The 20,185-nt window shown below is 37.9% G+C and overlaps 1 protein-coding gene across 2 annotated transcripts in view; it reads left to right on the top strand.

Moving 5' to 3' along the window:
* Window positions 1–3,326: 3,326 nt before the first annotated feature.
* Window positions 3,327–20,185, top strand: part of LOC139940150 (myosin light chain kinase, smooth muscle-like) — a 102,200-nt gene continuing 85,341 nt past the window's right edge. Inside the window, exons 1-2 of one of the 2 annotated variants that reach the window (XM_071936434.1) lie at window positions 3,327–3,385; window positions 14,564–14,648. In XM_071936434.1, coding sequence (XP_071792535.1) covers window positions 3,382–3,385; window positions 14,564–14,648 — 89 coding nt within the window. In that variant the 5' untranslated portion in view covers window positions 3,327–3,381. Of the gene's footprint in view, window positions 3,386–3,948; window positions 4,081–14,563; window positions 14,649–20,185 lie in introns of those variants that run through there. The other variant, XM_071936433.1, reaches the window with a different exon arrangement.

Raw genomic sequence — 20,185 nt, forward strand, 5'->3', positions numbered from 1 at the left:
CCGAAAAATAAGCGCCGTTTTGTTCCGTTTGTTTTTTGAGTTTGTTGTCCTCCCCGTAAAAAAAAGAAGGAAACAATTGTTCGCGTAATTCCCCCTTTTGATAATCGGAGAGAAAACTTATGAACAATCTTGGCGATTATGTTGAGGGGTCGAAGGGGGGTACTCGTGGCTCCAGGGGTAATTTTTCGTTTTAGAACAACTCTGTCTTCTCGCTCGTCCCCAGCGCCTTGCTTTAACCAGAGGCGCTGGGATGGGCAAACGCATCATGCACTGTCATTGGTTTAATAATGCGCAGTCCCATCATGCATCACACTCACACTGCGCCATATTTCTATGCACTGTAAGCCTGACGTACTTCCTGAACAAGAATCTGTGCGAGCGATTAGCCCATCCCAGCGGTCCTGGATAGACTGGCCGCTGGGGCCGAGCGAACTCTGTCCATTCCAGGAAACGGTATATCGCCCCCAACGGCCTAATTGAACTACGAGCGACAACGACCAATCAAAATGACCTCTTAACATTGCAGTAGTAAGGGGAGATCGTCGATAACGGCCTAGTCTTCTACCCGATACCGTCACATTTACGGTACCCACATTTACATTGTGAACTAACTGCAGAGGAAGATGATCGACATGAATGTGTTTCCGTTGTATAATCGTGCGCCTTGTCGGAAGGCTACTTACTGGGTCTTATGCTCGGTCACTGAACGCGCGAACCTTGGGTTCTGCGCTGTCAAGTCACCGCCTCCCTGCGCGCCTTATCCCCCGCTGGCTACGTGTTTATGACAACACACTGACTCGAGTCGGCCCAAAGGAGCAGACAAAAAAGAAAGTCAGTTTCCAACAGAATGGATTAAGGTAATGGAGCGAACGAAGAATGAAGCATGTCTATGGTTCTGTGGTGATACTTTCACCAATTGTTAAAAACCTGTTCTGTCAACAACAAAGTCAATATGTTGTAGGTATGGGCAAAAAGGAAAATGGATCCGGGTGTATAATACTAGAGTGAAGAATAACATCATCCAGAAATAGCTGTAACAGCAAGGCCTATTCATAATCAATACCTCTATGACTTATCTAAAATATGGAGATATCCCAATACGTGATATATTTACATTTCCTGTATTTATAATCTCTAAGTTCGCAGGAAGACCTTTCGTGCTAGTACTGGTAAGCTGTATACAATATATCCACAACCTCTATGGATAACCACGGAATAACTTATGGAAGTGCATATTTCACAGCGCAGCTGTCTCTGTTCGTAATGGAGTTGACTAATGCTTACTTTGCATGCTTTCAGAAAAGAGATGTCCTAATTGCAAAAAGGAAAAAAAAAACAAGGAATAAACGTCACAACCGGGTTTTTTCCCCTTATTTTTAAAGACATCAGACACATTTGGTAATTGTCAAAGACAATTGTTCTCACTAACCCTTGGTGTACTTGTGTATCCAAACTTGGCATTAAAAACACTGTGAAAATTTTAACTCAACTGGTCGTCGAAGTTGCGAGATTGCAATGGAAGAAAAAACACCCTTGTCACACGAATTTGTGTGCTTTCAGATGCTTGATTTCGTGACCTCAACATTTAATTTTGAGGTCTCGAAATCAAAACCAAATACTTCATTTGTGGGAAATTACTTCTTTCTCGAAAACTACGTTACTTCAGAGGGAGCCGTTTCTCACAATGTCTTATGCTATCGACAGCTCTCTATTGCTTGTTACCACGTAAATTTTTATGCCACCAATTATTTTGAGTAATTACCAATTGTGTTCAGTGCATTAAACGGTTTGGTGGAAGTGCTCATCAGCTGCTAACTCAATTGGTCCAACTTCTTAAAAATGAGGGTGTTAAGACTACCAAGGCATACAATTATGATGTTCAGGATAAACATCTCCCCTGGCCACCAAGGGAAAATAAAATGTATCTCGGTTTAGATTAATATTTTCAGAGACACACACGCGCTATTAATTTTGGTGTCTCAGTTATTCCATACAGGGAAAAATATCCTGCGAAGTAAAACAAAAAAAACAAAAAAAAAAATTAAAAATTCCTTTATGGAGTAAAAAATATACATTGCATGCTGTTCAACACAATAATATTTATTTTGAGTCCGTTGACGTAAAATATGTACGTCACTATATACCAGAGGAGCCATTCATTTACATCCCTCCTTTTCGTCTCTCTCTCTCTCATTGTTTGTGGAATGGGGTTCGCAGAACTTTATAGGTCCATCCTAGTCGGAGCTTGAGTAAATTAAATTTTCTTCTTCTTTTCTTTTGCCCATCATAAATCAAGTTGGATATATCCCAGCTACATTCGATGCATACTGAATGGTGCAAGAATGCAGTTGTTTACATACGAAGTATTATTAGAGTTCTTCTTAAAGACAGTGGACACTATTGGTAATTGTCAGAGACCAGTCTTCTCACTCGGTGTATCTCAACATATGCATAAAATAACAAAGTGAAAATTTGAGCTCAGTTGCTCGTCGAAGTTGCGAGATAAAATACACCCTCGTCACACGAAGTTGTGTGCTTTCATATGCTTGATTTCGAGTCCTCAAAATCTAATTCTGAGGTCTCGAAATCAAATTCGTGGAAAATTACTTCTTTCTCGAAAACTAACGTTACTTCAGAGGGAGCCGTTTCTCACAGTGTTTTATACTATCAACAGCTCTCCAGTACTCGTTACCAAGTAAGGTTTTATGCTAAAGATTACTTTGAGTAATTACCAAAAGTGTCCATTGCCCTTAAACAGAGAACAAGACAAAGCGTTTCAATTATTTACCCAAATGATTAAGCTGGCAATGAGACCCCAAACAAAACTGACTGTCTTTTTAAGCCCATATTACTTGCGATATCTTTGGGGTTTTATTTCAAACACGGGTTTTATATGTTATGCGTTTTTTTAATAACCTGCTCTAATTTCTTTCCAAAATTAGATCACAGGGCTAAAGTAAAAACAAAACAAAACAAAAATACACGGGGATTTAAACAATGCCACCCCCCTTAAAATGGATTATTCTCCGCTAACGGAAAACATATCTCTGTGTGTGCGGGCAAAAGTTATGCAGAAGAATAAACCATACCTTTGAAGGGGTGACCAAATACCACCATCGGCATAGACAGGGTTAATATAGTGGACAATAGGGGTAAAATGTAGAAAATGCAGTTGGAGGCAACACTATCTAGCAACTGTCAACTTCTTTATGCTATTCACCCAGTTGTGTTATGGTTTGGTTTTGCACGCATGAATGGCTCATTGTCTGGTGTGTGGGTTTGACCTCGGTAGTTGACCTCAGAATCTATGCCAAACATGCCAGAGTGTTATTTTCTTTACGGTGTGGAGAACCCAACTGGAAGTACTGACTGAAGAATCCAATGGGTGAGTACATTTGTTCCTATTATTCCTCATTATTAATTGAGGTTCCATAAACAAACAGTTTCACTTCATTCACTACCAGTGGCAACTGGTGATATTTCTGAGGATGAAGAGTCACTAAGGAATTCAGTGTATGTGTCATAACATGGTCATAGTTGTGGTGGAACCATCCACACGTGTGTACTGAACTACAGGGTACCTTCCGTCTTGCGCTGTATAGTGTGTGTCGCTTGAGTTCGTGTAGTGTGGGTGTTTATAGGGCCGACAGCCAGACATTTTGATATCACTCTGAAATCCACACAAGCAATTATTATCGTCTAAGTACACAGTACATCATCAAGCATTATATAGATACAGCTGAGGGTTTGTCAATAACAAATTGTTAGTGAATAAAAGTTCCCCTTTTCGTGCACTTTGACGTGTAGTAAAAAAAAAAAAACATCGTGTGTACAATAATTCGACCGGAGCTATAATTAAGATCCATGCAGTAAATATTCTTAAAAGTTACGGATTATTTACTGAAGGGAATCTTCGTGAATTCAGCGTTGGAAATGACATTTTTTAGAAAGGACGGTTTTGACGTGCCAAGTGGAATATAACTTGAGGGAAACTTGCTACCTGATTCTGTACACTCGGCTGACTAAATATGTACAGTGATGATGATTCTGATTTTGATTTTGATTTTGACGAAGAAGAAGGTAAGCCGATATTGATAATCAACTTAGTTGTTAGGGTTAACAGATGATTCTCAATTTTGATATTTAAAATTATATATCTAAAGTCTTCATACATGTCAGAAATTTTTAGGGAAAATTGCAATGTTTTAATATTTTTTTTGTTATTTTGTATTTTTTATACTGAACAAGATAAATGTTTTCAAGATTGACAATGCACCTTCAGAGAGGGTACAAAATTGGTCATTTGTGGAAAACCATCTCAAAACATTGAAAAATTTTCGTTAGTTAACAGCCTATAATTTGATATACAATCATGTTAGTGCTGGCATTTTCGAGAACTTTTCATTACACCATTAGAACTAGAATTGGAAACAAAATTTTTGTTGTCCGCATCATTTTTAGGAACAACTTATCATTGTTGTTCAAAAATGTCGATGTCTGTAGGATGTTTTACTGTGAGTTGTATGTGGCTCTACACCAGAATAAAGTGTAACAGGAAAGTAAAACTTTCCATTTAAACATGTCGAAGGCAAAACTCCTCCATAGAAACGTTGTATACGGTGTCCTTGCGAAAGGGTATCCAGCCCTTGATGTCCTGCTACGATCCAAGAAAATAGCGCCAATTGTTAGCGCCAATTCATCTCAAGAACTTGGTCACGCTGGGCCATTCAACATCTCAAGATTCATCCCTTTTCTTCAGCCATCTCTCCAACAGAGAGAAGTTGAAAGCAAACTTGACTCCAAAACCTCAAAGCCATCACCAATTTCAGCTTACTTCAAAGCTAACAATCAATCTTTTCGTTAACTTGAAATGACTACACTTAAAAGTATTGAATGAACCAACAATTTTAAACAGAGGAGATTTCGTTGTTTTAATGGAAAAAAAACTTTCAGACGAAAACTAATAAGTGTGATTTAGAATGTGGAATTTAATGTCAATATTCAAATGGGTTTTCGAAATTCTGTTTTTAGTGTCAGGTTCCCCCATTTTATTTGTTTATTATTTCCAGTGTGTTTACTCTTGCGAATCCTGTTTGGTTCTGTACATGCCAGACTTAACAACTTGTAATGATGTAATACTGCTTCACTCAATCAAGTCGGTCTAACCAAATCCATTGTGAAATCAAACCTTATGCTACATTGTCGTGAAGGTGGTCGACCCTAGGCAGACATTCCTGGTATAATATCACGCGTTCTAAGCAGTCACGCATTATGCTCAATGATATTTATAACGAAATCCTGAACAGAACACACTTAAAGGCAGTTATAATGTTTAGCATAATTGTTAACTTTCTTAGAAATGAGCAATGGAGAGCTGTTGATAGTATTAACACTGTGAGAAACTTCTCCCTCTGAAGTATGGTAGTTTTTGAGAAAAAGGTAATTTCGCACTCAAATAGTAAAATACTTCGGCCTGACTGGAGCCTTTTATATATGCATTTGAAAGCACACACATTTGTGCAACCTTTTCTTTAATTATTTTCTGGGAACTTCGATGACAAATTGAGACTAAAGTTTCACGGATTTGTTATTTTATGCATATGGTGGGATACACCAAGTGAGAATACTGGTCTAAGACATTCTCCGAAGGTGTCCAGTGCTTTTCAAATAACTGCTAGGATACAATTAGACATGCATAATTGGTTGAGTGTACCTCATTATGACATGAGCGTGGGATAACAGATCCTGGCGATTGTTTTCATAGTGCCGGGCTAACTATTTTTCTACATAATAGCTCAAGGTTTGCTCTATCAACACTAAGCCGCTGTGATAGGCCATCTAAAGATAGGCCAGTACCTTTAAAGGGAGTGAAACATTAAAGGGGAAATACTAAAGTATTATTGATTGATTGATTGAATTTATTCGGAATTTATTGAATTTATTCGGATAAAAATACAGCAAGAACATACACAACAACAGGAGAAAAGACCAAAACCTAAATAGAACACAAGATAGAAATACTGCACAAGTGTATCCATGGACAACCCAACAGCCAATATTACTTTGACGTATTTACATTGGGGTCCTCAATAAAACAAAAAACAAAAACAAACAAAATGACAAACCTATTGTCTTTTATAGACGAGAGCAAAGATATGAATAATGGAAAACAAAGCAAGAAAACACACACAAAACAATAAGTTAATAACCAAATTATTTATTTATTTAAATCAATACAATAAAAATTGGTGTGCATTATTTGTTATAAACCCATCATCCAACATTCTACGAAAATCATAAAATGTTGAGGGAAATCCACAACACGTTTTGTCACAGGATTCGTGCACGTTTATACTTATTTTGTTTGCAACGATCAAAACAAACTCGTTACTGTTTGGGTTGTTTTCTAGACTTTGACCGTACTTCTCTGCAGGATTATGTCTACAATGCAAACAAACTGGAGCGTTGAAATTTACACCATAGATGATTTTTAAACACTAATTTCTGCACAGAAAAAAGAATTACATTTGGTGCTAACACTGTTATTAATACACCATAAGATTTTCATTTTGATTCTCTCTTAGTAAATCTGGTAAAAGAAAAATACATTTGGTGTTATTTTAACACCACATATTTTAACACCATACGATTTTTAATTTTATTCTCATATCTATGTTTTTTTGAAGTGTTCTAACTTCTAGTATATCAACTTTATAAAAGTGGGCTTTCAGGAAGTCCAATAAAAAACATAGACCACTACAAATTCTGTACTTAGTATTCTTTAAAGCACACGGTCACCAGTTGTAAGTATAAGGCCTTAACTGTCAAAGACCGGTCTGCACTTTGTTTGACCCAACTACAAATAACAAACGTATGAAAGTTTGGTAACCGCACTTTTGTGTGACCCGTAAGTCGAGTCATGAAAAAAAACTGTGAAAGTTTGGGCTCAATCTGTAATCAAAGTCACGGGGAAGTAGTGTGGGGAAAAAACGATTTTCACGGTTTTCATATATATCAGATTGAGGACATCCGTTAAAACATCCGTTAAAACGTTATTTTTGATATTGTGTTTATAAAACATCTCATGCCATAACTTCATTCTGTTGTTATAGTCAATTACATTGAATTCTGTTACTGCTTTTATGGGACGCTGCAAATGTCACGCTGCGTTTGTCCCATTTTCTTCTTAATCTGCTCTAAATGTACATTCATGGAATACAGTTGTTGCGTGACTGAATTTTTTGGGGGAATGTCGTGTCTTTCTCGCCACTTTTTCACAAGAAATGATGATCAACAAAGCTCACGCATTGTCCTTTTTCCTTCTCAAATTGATCTAAATGTCCTTGGAATAACAGCTGAGTGGTGCGTGAGTGCATTGAATTCAATTTTATGAGGATTCGTTCAATTCTGTGACTGCTAATCTGAGAATGTTGTGCCTTTCTCGCCACTCTTTCAGAAGAAACTACAATCAGCAAATGTCACGCTGCATTGGTCCCATTTTCTTCTCAATCTGCACTAAATGTACATTCATGGAATATTATACAGTTGATGCGTGACTGAATTTTATGAAGATATAGCAATATTGTTAAAACATCCGGAATCGTATTATTTTTGACATTGTACGAAATATTTCAGCCATAATTTAAATTTCGTCGAATTCTGTGACTGCTGTTATGAGAATGTTATGCCTTTCTTGCAATTTTTTCACAAGAAACTATAATTAACAAATCTCAAGCATTTTCTATTTAGCTCATCATCTGTTGTACTTTTTACAAGCTCTCCACATACTTTTATCTCTATATTTGTATATATCTGTAAATTGTAATTTTATTCTTCTTGTCTATTTTTGCTATGCCTTTCTTGTATGTATTGTATACTCTCCTTTACACATGGAAGACAAATTTCATGTTTTTTATCTCGACAATAAAATAGTTTAATCTTTAATCTTAAATGTACTTTCATTGAATACAGTTGATGCGTGACTGAATTGAATTTCATTTTATGAGGATATAACATTATTGTTGAAACATCCGGGATCATATTATTTTTGATATTGTACAAATTATCTCAGCCATAATTTCCTTCTGTTGTACCATAGTCAATTTCATAGTCGAATTCCGTGACTGTATGAGGATGTTGTGCTTTTCTCGCTGCGAAATACACATGGTTTATTTTACTAATGCATTTATTTATTTATTTATTTATTTATTATTTGTCGAGGTAATATTAAAAATAGTGGGTTTTTATAGATTTTGACAACTGTTATTTCAGATGGATTAGATGGAAATGTATGATATAGATACGTGTATCTATCATGAGACGAAGATAACGGAATCAACCGGGCGTAAATTGCATTTAAACGCACACTTGAAGCCCATCCATAATCTACCGTTTGCATTGTAAACAATGATTGATTGGACCCATTCAAAGAAAAATAACCCATCAATAAGACCTTTCAGAATCACTAAAGTTACAGAAGCACAAAATATTCAGGACAATCCCACATTATAGTAGTCAAGGTTACACGTATCCCCCCCCCCCCCCCAGCCCAATTTAAACTAACTTGTAAACCACGTTGGAAATGCAACTCTTTTTATATGGGGTTAATTTACATGTAATCAATCAATGCGGGTATTTCTAAGATATTTGATGAAAGCTGGTTGCCTGTTTTATTAATAGAAAACGAATTGAGGGAAACGTATGTACGTCTCAACAAAATACAGAGCCTTTGTATTTTGTGGCCTATTATTGCCATTGCTGTCGACCTTTTCGGGACCACTGTCTATTTTTGTTATAGCATGATAGCGTTTTAATTGAACAGTAAAGAAACCTCATAATATGTGATTATGTCTAAGCTGCACGTGAATGGACGTTTTCAGAGACAATTCGTCCTTTGTGTCAAAAGTCTTTATTCTACTATTCTTTGTCATAATAGAAACCAATCACCCTTTGTGTTGGATAGCCATAAAACCACAAACCACAATCCTTCTATGAATATGTTTTTATAAAAGGAACTAAGTTGTAATTTTCAGTTTGCACAGTAATATCCCCTAAAGGCCTACATACCGATTGTATTGGCCTGCACACCCCGCAGGGTAACGAACATATTGGATACACACTAGACGTTGACATTAACATCTCAATCGGTCAAAATGCATTTTTAAAGCATTAAGGCCTACCGCAAGTGTTTTTATAAATTAAAGTGTTACAGCCGGTATCCCATTAATACGAATGTGGTGCACACGTGTGCGGCGTGTGATGTATTTCAAAACCAATGGAGTCTACATCACTTCCTTTAATTTAAGAGCAATTTTTTAAAGCAGTTGTTTAAATACCATTACTGTTAATACGTTGTACTTGTTCGACTCCTGAGACCATAGAGTAAGGACAGAGACTTACTCTATGCTGAGACAAACATTTTTTTGTGACGTTGTTTTACTCATTTTCCAAAACTGCAGCACATCATCAAGTAATAATTTAAGGGAAGCTTTCTACCATCATTATTTTCGAACCGTGTAAGTTTAATGTAAATCTGTGGACATTGTGTTTTGTGTCATTCAAAAAAAGTACCCAACCCATTCAATATATTCTTCACGTTAAAATGTTGAAGTCACGTTACATTTACTAATGAAAACCATAAAATATACTTCCTATTTATACGGTCCCTCTCTTTAAAAGCAAAGATAAAATCTAAGATAAAATAATACATAAACAACAATAACCACGTGTGAGGTTTACTGCACCCTTTGGCAAAATGGCCTCACGTCCTGCAAGGGTCCATCATGGGTCCACATTGCGAGAGGTGCACAGGTGTGCGTGAGTCGCCGTCTCACCATGGGCCGACAAATCAAGGTAACTGCATACAAGCACGAACTCAATACTTTTGAATAGGTTTAGCAGCCAGAAGAAAAGTCCTCGAAATGCCGCCATTGAAAATCAGCTCAACAAAACGCTGTGGAGAATAAAGGAAACTGAAAGAAATCTTTAATCTAGTATTTACTAGTAATGTATCATTTTGCGAGCGTAGTGTGGCAACCACAGGGTGCTGACAGGCCCACTTGTGTTCAAGGTGAACTTTGTATTTTGTTGTGGAATGAAGAAGACACTGGTATCTGTGTCGAGCTAGTACATACTACTATTAGTGTTTGGCGGCGGTGCAAAACATACCAGTCTCAAAATAATTAGCATCTCTACGAAGGTCATTATTGCTCTGTGGAATATGGCTTTGCCTAAACGCCTTGAAAACTCTACATAACTTTTTATGGTTCCATACAATGTCTTTAGTTGAATCATTTACAAATCATTTTTTTGGCATAACACTTGTTTCGCATCAATCTTCTCCATCTGACGACACGTCTTCACAAGATGTTTTTTGTAGGTTTCAAAAGTCACAAAAGTTGTATAGGGGCTTACAATACAAGGGCTTTCAATGTATGGAACCACTGCCCTCTGTCCTCTAAACGTTATTCAAAATGGCGAGACGTGCAGACGACTGACCATTAAGTTACCTACAAATAAACACACTTCAACCTTGAGTACTGTATATAGATATTATTTATTTTCCCGCTTTGACACCCCGCCTGGCTCGCGGAAATTTAGAGCCTAAACAGTCCATTCTCCGAGCAATCATGTCACACCAGCCTTCACCACGACCCCTACATAGCCTCTTCCGTCACTCAGACCGAACAATACCGCCGTGGTAAGGGGAGCTTGTCCCCTCTCGAGTCCGCTCAGTCTTCGAGGAAATGTAACCCGCTGTATGTGGCCGCGTTTTGCAGAAAATAGCGTATGGTTTGCATGAACTATGGACGAAAATAACTGTGCGAGGTGGAGAGATGGGAATTTGCTTTAAAGACAGTGGACACTACTGGTTATTGTCAAAGACTAGCCTTCACAATTTGTGTATCTCAACATATGCATAAAATAGCAAACCTGTGAAAATTTTAGCTCAATCGGTCTTCGAATTTGTGAGATAATAATGAAACAAAAAACACCCTTGTCACACGAAGGTGTGTGCTTTCTGATGCTTGATTTCGAGACCTAAAATTCTAAACTTGAGGTCTCGAAATCAAATTCGTGGAAAATTACTTCTTTCTCGAAAACTACTCCACTTTAGAGGGAGCTGTTTCTCACAATTGTTTTATACTATCAACCTCTCCCTATTACTCGTAATCAAAAATGGTTTTATGATAATATTTTTTAAAAGTACTTATACCAGTAGTGTCCACTGCCTTTAAAGTCAAATGTTATGACAGATCTTTAACAGTTTAAAATGTGTGTTTGCCTGCACTACACCACCACGAAATATGGACCTGGGCCGATTTCACAAAGGGCTAAGATTGATATTAAATTCAAATCAACCGTAGTTGCTAAATAAAGTGTGATAGTAGAAATAACTATGAAATACTGAAAATGTGTCTTGCGGAGAATTGAATTGCTTTATGAACGGTCCCCGGTCCATTCATGGTGGAAGGTTTTTTACTGCATGGTCAACGCGGGCATTCTGCATCTTAAATCTGTCAGGCGCACGTTGTAATTATGGAACGTGTTAAACTAGCTGATTGGAACCTTCAAAACATGTTTATATGCCTACCGACAGGCACTCATTGCACACCTTTGGGTAACTACCAAAGACTTCGTATTCTCACTCGGTGTATCCCTACATTATGCTTTAATAAACACACAAATCTGTGAAAATTATGACACAGTTGGTCATCACAGTTGCAAGAAAAACACCATTGTTGCACAACATTATTGTGTGCGCTTTCAGCTGCCTGTGAGAAAGGCATTTCTAAGATTCATATAGTTCACTGATAAAGTGTTTTATATACCACCAACAGCTCTCCGACCTGTCATTGATTGTTAAAATATAGTTTTTGAAATTAAAGACCATAAAATACATGCTTTGGTGAGAATCACTGCAGCTATACGGATACATTATTTTGGTGTCCGTTCGCGAATGCTGCGGCCAGAAATGCGGTTGGAACCCGCTGTCATTTCGTTGAATGTGGATTCGACGTTCTTGTGAATCATACAGAAGTGCACTGAAAAATCCACCTCTTTAATAATGTGAATACATCATTAACTACTACCGTGTGTCAATCTTATAATAAGATCATTAAAGACACTGGGCACTATTGGTAATTGTCAAAGACCAGTCTTCTCACTTGGTGTATTATCAATAAAATAACAAACCTGTGAAAATTTGAGCTCAATTGGTCGTCGAAGTTGCGAGATAACCATGAAAGAAAAAACACCCTTGTCACACGAAGTTGTGTGCTTTTAGTTGGTTGATTTCGAGACCTCAAATTCTAAATCTGAGGTCTCGAAATCAAATTTGTGGAAAGCTACTTCTTTCTCGAAAACTATGTCACTTCAGAGGAAGCCGTTTCTCACAATGTTTTATACTATCAAACTCTCCCCATTACTCGTCCCCAAGTTAGGTTTTATGCCAATAATTATATTGAGTAATTACCACTACCTTTAAGTCGATTGTAATAAATCGAATATATTACTACTGAGCACCGTGGACGTTTTTGGTGTTTTCTCAGTATATTTTATAGAGCTATATAGACACTGTATTTACCTAAAACTTAACATGTGACTTGTATTGTATCTTTTTATGTTTTTGCCTTTAACCTAGCATAACGTAAACCAATCTATGACCATACCTTTAAAAATATGACTATACAGGGCACTGTGCACCTTTGGTTATTGTCGAGACCAGTATTCCCACTTGCACAAAATGAAAAGTCTGTAGATATTTTGGCTCAATTGGTCATCGAAGTTCCAAGAGAACAATAAAAGAGAAAACGCTCTTTTTGCACGAATTGGTGTGGCTTGCAGATGACTAAAAAGTGCTTCAGGCCTGAAGTCTTTTAATATTTCAGCCAGAAATTACCTCTGTCTCAAAAACTACGTTACTTTAGAGGGAGCCATTTCTCACAATGTTTCATAATTATCAATGATGTTACTGTCAACAGCTCTCCATTGCTCGTACCAGGTTAGTTTTTTGCCAACAGTTCTCTTGAGTAATTACCAACAGTGTTCAGTGCCTTTAATAGATGTCATGCCAAATGGTGTGACCACAGGTATCAAGATTCTAACTAATGTTAAACGTGTGTAAGCGACCACTGCTTGAAGGTCCCATTGCTTGCTATTCTTTACACCCGCTGTCAAAGCGAATTAAAATTCCACGCGTTTGGCACGTCATGCTGGGCACACGGCAGGTCATTAACCCCCTCTTTGTTCAAAGGGTGTCACTGTGACGTCACGCAAAGCATCAATGACAGTGACATCACTAGTCCCATCCAATGTAGTCTGCCAAGAGCCCGATCAAATTCCGCGAGAGACAGGGCTGACACTTTGTTCCATTTACGATGCAGCGATATTAACAACCACTTGTTTGGAGAATAATGTCAACCCAACTGGAAATGTTTTCGACGATTTTTAAACCATTTGAAAATAACAAGATATGTTAATAAGCATTCCATGCAAAGGATTAATGGCAGTGACGACACTAGACCCATCTACTCCTGTCTGTCAAGAGCCTATTCAATTACTTGGTACTTGGTTGGTTTCCTCCTAAAAACATCCTCTTGGTATATTGGCTAGGAGGTCCCCCAATTGGGTAGGAGGTTCCCCAATTACTGAAATAGCTATTCTCTTCAAATTTCAGATTGAAATCCACTCTGGTAGAACCATAATGTATAACCATACAACAGTTTACCAAACAAATATATCCTTTGTGGTATTCCTTATGAAAATCTCATTTTGAACATCGTCCTAACAATATATACCATAAAGTACACTAATTACAACTTACAATTACAAAGTCATATTATGCCGAGTGATCAGTACCGGATTATTAAGTCTGTAGAAGAGACGAGACTTTTATAGCAAAATCTCCACGTTATCTTTCTCTCCATTCAACACCCCCCCCCCCCCGATGATGAGACAAGCTGTGGGTTTATCCCTGAGATTTGTGGCTTGACTCTCGCTGAGTCTTAAGATTCCCCGTGATTGACTGGTGATGCGAAGGCAGCAGACAATGCCCCTCCAAAATCGATTCAGCCCTGTGGCCTTATAAGTCGGTCGCTCCTGAAACTTTGTCACGAGTCACCTAACAAGAACTTTAAATCAGATCGACACACTAGTGGCCCCGTTGGTTGGGCTCTCTGTTTCTTACTCTATGGTTAATGCACCTCCATGGTTGATGTAATCCGCTTTTAGTGGTGTTAATTTTGTTCTCTTCTTTTTTGATTTATAAATGAACTGACGGTTTCGCACAACGGACGTGTATTCTAGCGGGTATCTTGATTGATGGGAACTTAAGACACTCATTGCCTCACCGAGTTTATTCGTCAGTATTTGGTTCTACCTGTTAAGTGGTCACTGGCAGAGCAAATACCAGATATTGGATTAGCTTTTACAAAGAGAGATCATTTTGGTTGAACCGGCAGCACCTTTGGAAATTCTTGATTTCCACTTTAAAAAATGTGATGTGATGATTAAACTGGGATAATGAGTAAGCACACATCTTTTGCATCTTCTGTTGTTGCAGATGACGAGGAATTCGAGCCCCGTGTGGCAACGTTGAAGCAGGGGCAGATCGATGAATTCTACGACATCAAGGAACAGCTTGGAAAGTAAGTCAAACTAGAATTATTTTATGTTTTAATTTTTTCTTCAGCTATTATTATGTTCTACTTTTTAGTCATGTATCCATGGTTCTACATGTAAGGAATGATGATATCGTTGTTCTAGAACTCCACGAGATACTATGAGCAATATTGGCCACATAGTGGCACATATGAAATGTTTTGATCTTTCAAAATATACTAAATAATCGATAATGCAAACTTTGAAAACCTTGGACAGTTTACAACTGTGTTGAATAACTGTTTCTTTGTTTAAATTGTAAGAGATGAAAGGTTCTCCTATAAGGTTTTAGGACTAAAAGTAATGATGAGGAGGTTTCTGCACAGTATAGGAAGATGATGATGATGATGTGAGCGTCCTTTTAAAACTCAACGGAATGAAACATTCGTGTCATTGTGTTCATGATAAGTTATGGAATTCTATGAAAATGCACTGACACTAAACTGTGATATTGGCATCTTGCCGACCCCTAGCTGTGTCACGGGTTTCAGCCAGTGGTGGATGTTTGGGAGCAATGACTTGTCTCTGTTGAGATGCACAAACTTTGAAAAGAAACACAATCGAATTTGTGTTGATTATTGCTATACCGCAATTGTAGGCGGTTTCAAATCTGGAATTACCTTTTCAAATTATACTTCCAACGCAAAGACACCGTATGAGCAGGATGACTTTAAAAAGACTAAACTAACTGGTTTATTCCAAAATGACATGTTAGTTTGACTGGGGTTAAAACCTTGTTTTCTGGAAGCATCATTTTGTTGTGCTTAAATACTTGTTGTGCTTAAGCAGCTCTATGAAATTGGGCCCAGTATTCTCACTTGGTGTATCACAACGTATGCATCAAATAACAAATCTGTGAAAATTTGGACTCAATTGGTTATCAAAGTTGCAAGAGAATAATGAAAGAATTAACACCATTGTTGAACTAATTTGTGTGCTTTAATGTGCCTTAAAGGGCCTTAGGGCTTCAGGCCCAAAGGCTTTTAATATTTGAGTGAGAAAGTACCCCTTAACCTTTCTCAAAGTGTAAGTTACTTCAGGGGGAGCCGTCATTCTCACAATGTTTTATGCTATCAACAGCTCTCCCTTGCTCGGGGTACCAAGTTAGTTCATATGCTATCAATTTGAGTAAATACAAGTAGTGTCCAGTGCCTTTTAAAGAGATATGCATGCGATTGTCCTCGCAGTCTTGTCAGCATGCAAGTTTTGTTCTGCTCAGGAATTAATTTGAAAGTATGATTAGCTCTTGTACTGAGATACAGCAGACATCGGCTTTGAAAGTCATATCCTTTTTCAAAAAGCAATTCGAACAGTAAGCTTGAGAACACCTGTATGCATCGGTCACTATATACCGTGTACACGATTGTAGGCCACTGAAATACAACACTCTTTCTAATTTCATAATCCAGTGGTCAATGTGGTGTGTTCCTTCCTCCATGACAAAGCACAAGTTCTGAGCGATTTGGGTCCTAAAAATAAAATGACCTAACAATTCCATTGTGTGTTCGTTTGAAAAAGAAAAAAAAAGTTCCAACAGAAAGGCAGAGCGAGGGGAATTATTTAGCATGGCGAAACAGACCATCTGTATAAGCCTGTACCCACCTCTAAAAGGTATCAAATCCTTGATACAATTTGACAGGCTTCTTATCCAGTGCGGCTTTTAGTAAAGCCAACTTAGAAATCCAACAACCACTGCGCTTTTGTATAAGCTTTGGAACTGCATAACCATTATAACACTAGACACATACGTCGCTGTTTTGTTAAACACTGCACGCAAGATTCCTGTACGTTTCCCATATTCACATTTTAAATGAGCTAAGGCATATTAACGCCATGACAAAAGTTAATGTTAAGATTTCAGTAACGGGACGCTGAGATATTTTGTCCCTAAGTGTATGTAACCCATTGTCCGTCCTATAAACATTTGCCAAAAATCTTTCAATTGCAAATTTATGAATACCCAATCGTAAATTATATAAATTCCTAGACCATGGAGGGATGCACATTACACCACATCATTAGTAAAGCCATAGAGAAAAGACCACGGTAAAGCCAACTAAAAAATCCAACAACCGCTGCACTTGTGTAGCTTTGCAACTCGCATAAACCACAACACTTTATACATCTCCATCTAACACTGCACGCAAGATTAATGTATGTTTCCCCTATTCACATTTTAAATGAGCTAATTGATGTACAACTCCACGACATAAGATTCATGATATTTCAGTAACAGTGCACATATTTATTGGTCGCGAGTAGAATTAACCAAGTGCCCTTCCCATCAAAATTGTTGCAAAAAGAAAATCGTTCAATTGCCAACTTACATCTGAACGCCCAATCGTATTAGTCCTATATGAATTCCTATACACGAGATAACATAACACCATACCATGGATTATTATTGAGCTTTGAGAAATGTACAGTCACTGACGTCAGCCAAAACTTAAATCTTCTAGATACATATTTTCTAACTAAATAACAACAGTATCTCTTCTCTCTATTTGCACAAGCCCAAAAGCATTTTTCATATAACAGGTGAGTTTATTTACTCTCAGAGGTCATGTGGTTTTTATTAAATGAGGGAGTGCACCCATCACTCAAAGCGTTGACTGTACATTGTTGACAGAGCATAAAAATAACTTTGATAATTTGTATACAACAGAATGCCATAGAGTTTCTATAATCCAGATGTTGGTTGGCTGCCAGTGGTGGTTTTTGATGGTGGACCCTCTGGGTTGAATACGGGTGTCTACGGTGTGTTTGCGAAGGGCTCAAGACCTTCCAAGAGGTGTCTGGTAGTACAATGAGCAAGGTCATATGAACAAGTAGGTTACCATCGAAGGAATGTAACCGATGATTCACAATAGGTGTAGGTGAATCGCGTCGGACTGTTTTATCTTCCGATCGATGCCCTAAATCGGAAAATCTTTTCGAAGATCATACTTGAAAAAGAATAGCATCGAAAGGTGTTCAAAGCAAATCGCTGTTCGTTCAGTAAACTATAGCTTTTACTTACAGTTTACAAATGAACAGAACTATTTGTACACTATGGAAACATATAAGAGTGACGAAAGAGAAAAGTATATTTGTTTTAAGTCATTAAACGGGACTTGATTTGGAATGATAATCATGTGACAATGCCCATTACATAAATAAACTGCACCAATAAAGTATCTAAACACTTACAAATGGTCAGATTTATCGGAACCTAAAATAGTATACAAAAAAATAATTATTCATTTTTATTCACCGTTAATTTCTGCACATGTTGACACCTATTGTGTTCCGCTACGATGTTGTTTGGTGGTTTTATGGGCACTTGAGTGGCTTAAGGTCGAATTTCAAAAGTTGCAAAAGCCCCTATTCATCCCAATTCCAGAAGGGAACTCTCGTAAGCATCACACACAGACAAAATCAAGACAAAAGACACAAACTCGTTTCGTTTATTTGACCATGAAATTTACTGCCGTATCTTTAACTCTAAAACTGCTGGTATCCTGTCCTCAGTTCTTAGTGTGTCCTCCATCACTGTCCTGAACGCCAAGGAGTAGTCTTCTCATACTCCCAATGAGACCTCTGATCTGTCCCTGGTCAATCCCCTGCCATTTCCTGATCAGGATGCGTCGCAATCCCTCGAGAGTGATGTCAGGCTAGATGGACTTGTTCACTTTCTTCTGCGCAGAATTCACCATCGGACGGCCACTCCTTGGCAGGTCGTCCACATTTTCCTGAGTTTGGTAGCGATTCCACCATTTACTGACCGTCGCTGATAACATTCCAACTTGATGAGCTGCAGCTTGAATCGACATATCGGCTTTTATCAAACCAACGATCCGTCCTCTTTCCTGTTTGGTCAGTTGAGCCATCTGTCCCGCCATCTTGAAACACCTTTCCCTGTCTAACCATATCAAGGAATCTGGCTCTTGACCCATATTGATCTATGCCTCCCATTTTTGGCCCCTTTGCTTGGTTACTGACAATTAATGCTGTATGATCATCGCAACCGATTTATCCAACACGCGACAAAAACAAAATCATTCGTAAAAGGCGGGCAAAAGAAACGCTGATCTTACTCGTCACTATCAATGATTTAGCTTGAATAGGGACTTTTGCAACTTTTGAAATTCGACCTTAAGCCACTCAAGTGCCCATGAATCCACCAAACAACATCGTAGCGCAACACAAGATGTGTCAAAATGTGTAGAAATTAACGGTGACTCGGAAAGAATAATTATTTTTTGGCACACTATTTCAGGTTCTGATATATCGGACCATTTGTAAGTGTTTAGATACTTTATTGGCGCAGTTTATGTTTACATCTTCGATATTGGAAATAAGTAGGTCTTCAGAATGTTTTAAAAACTATGCACAGTTTTATGCATACATGTATTGCCTAGGGGTAAGCTGATTCCAGAGGAGGGTGGTGTGGGTGATGTTTGACTGGTTTAATCAATAATATGGTATTAGCCTTTTCGTAATGAACTGTTTAATAGTTGCTGATCTTGTGTTAGTACGCAGTCCTCCAAAGGAGAGGTTTTATGTTTCTCGGCAACATGTTACTTTCAAATTTAAACACAAGGATTTTTTTATCCACTATAGTTTCCTGACAGAAAGCGTAAAATTTTCCAGTTTTAAACCGCTGAGAAATATATAGTTTCCTGTAAAGCATAAAATTTGTCAGTTTTAAACCGCTGAGAAATAATGAGTCCATAAACCAACTGACATATTTGTATTTGGTGCATTGCCAAAGACTGCTCAGCCCCCCCCCCCCCCATACTGAGCTAATGATTCTGAACCAGCCCCTGCTTTAGTCCTTTGCCACCCAGCTTTTTCTGTCCCTTTCATGCCATACAACCCTTCGCATTATGTGCCTTGTATACTATTCAAAAGATTCTATCTGTTAAAGTTCACACCTCGAAAAAGAACGCATTGTCAAATGAAGAAACGGTGTAATTCAGATCTGGCTATGTCCTTTCTCCACTCAAATAACCTGGCCCAGAGCTCTGACCCAATTCTTTATGCAAGTGCGTTTCTAAGAACAAGTTTAGCATAAAACTACTGCACCTTTTGTAGAAACTTTAGAATGGTGCATTTTCCTGGTTTGACTCTGACGTATTTGGGTCCTGACGTGCATGGAAAGCATTAGTGGGGTTTCATCATACTAGGATTAAAGCCCAATCAAGGATTATTAGAAGTAAAAAGAGAGGAAACTTTGATTTGTACAGGTGTTTTCCATGTCTGATGTTTTGGGCTAGATGGTTCTCAATCTTCTTGTTTAGGTGATTAATCCGAATGGGTATCTGTAAGTCGATTACGGCAACAAACTCCTATATCAAGGAATGTTATAAGTTGCAGGTGTGATGTGACAAGTAGACACAATTTAGTGGTGAGCTCCCCTTAATGGAATTGGTCATTTGGATTGTATATCTCAATGAGCTAGCCTAGTCTTGAATGAGTCCATTGATGGTGCTTCTCTAATACATATACTGTTTTGTGTTGTCCGTGGGGGTAGAAATTACCT

The sequence above is a fragment of the Asterias amurensis genome, chromosome 7 (genome assembly GCF_032118995.1).
Source record: "Asterias amurensis chromosome 7, ASM3211899v1".
Taxonomy (NCBI): domain Eukaryota; kingdom Metazoa; phylum Echinodermata; class Asteroidea; order Forcipulatida; family Asteriidae; genus Asterias; species Asterias amurensis.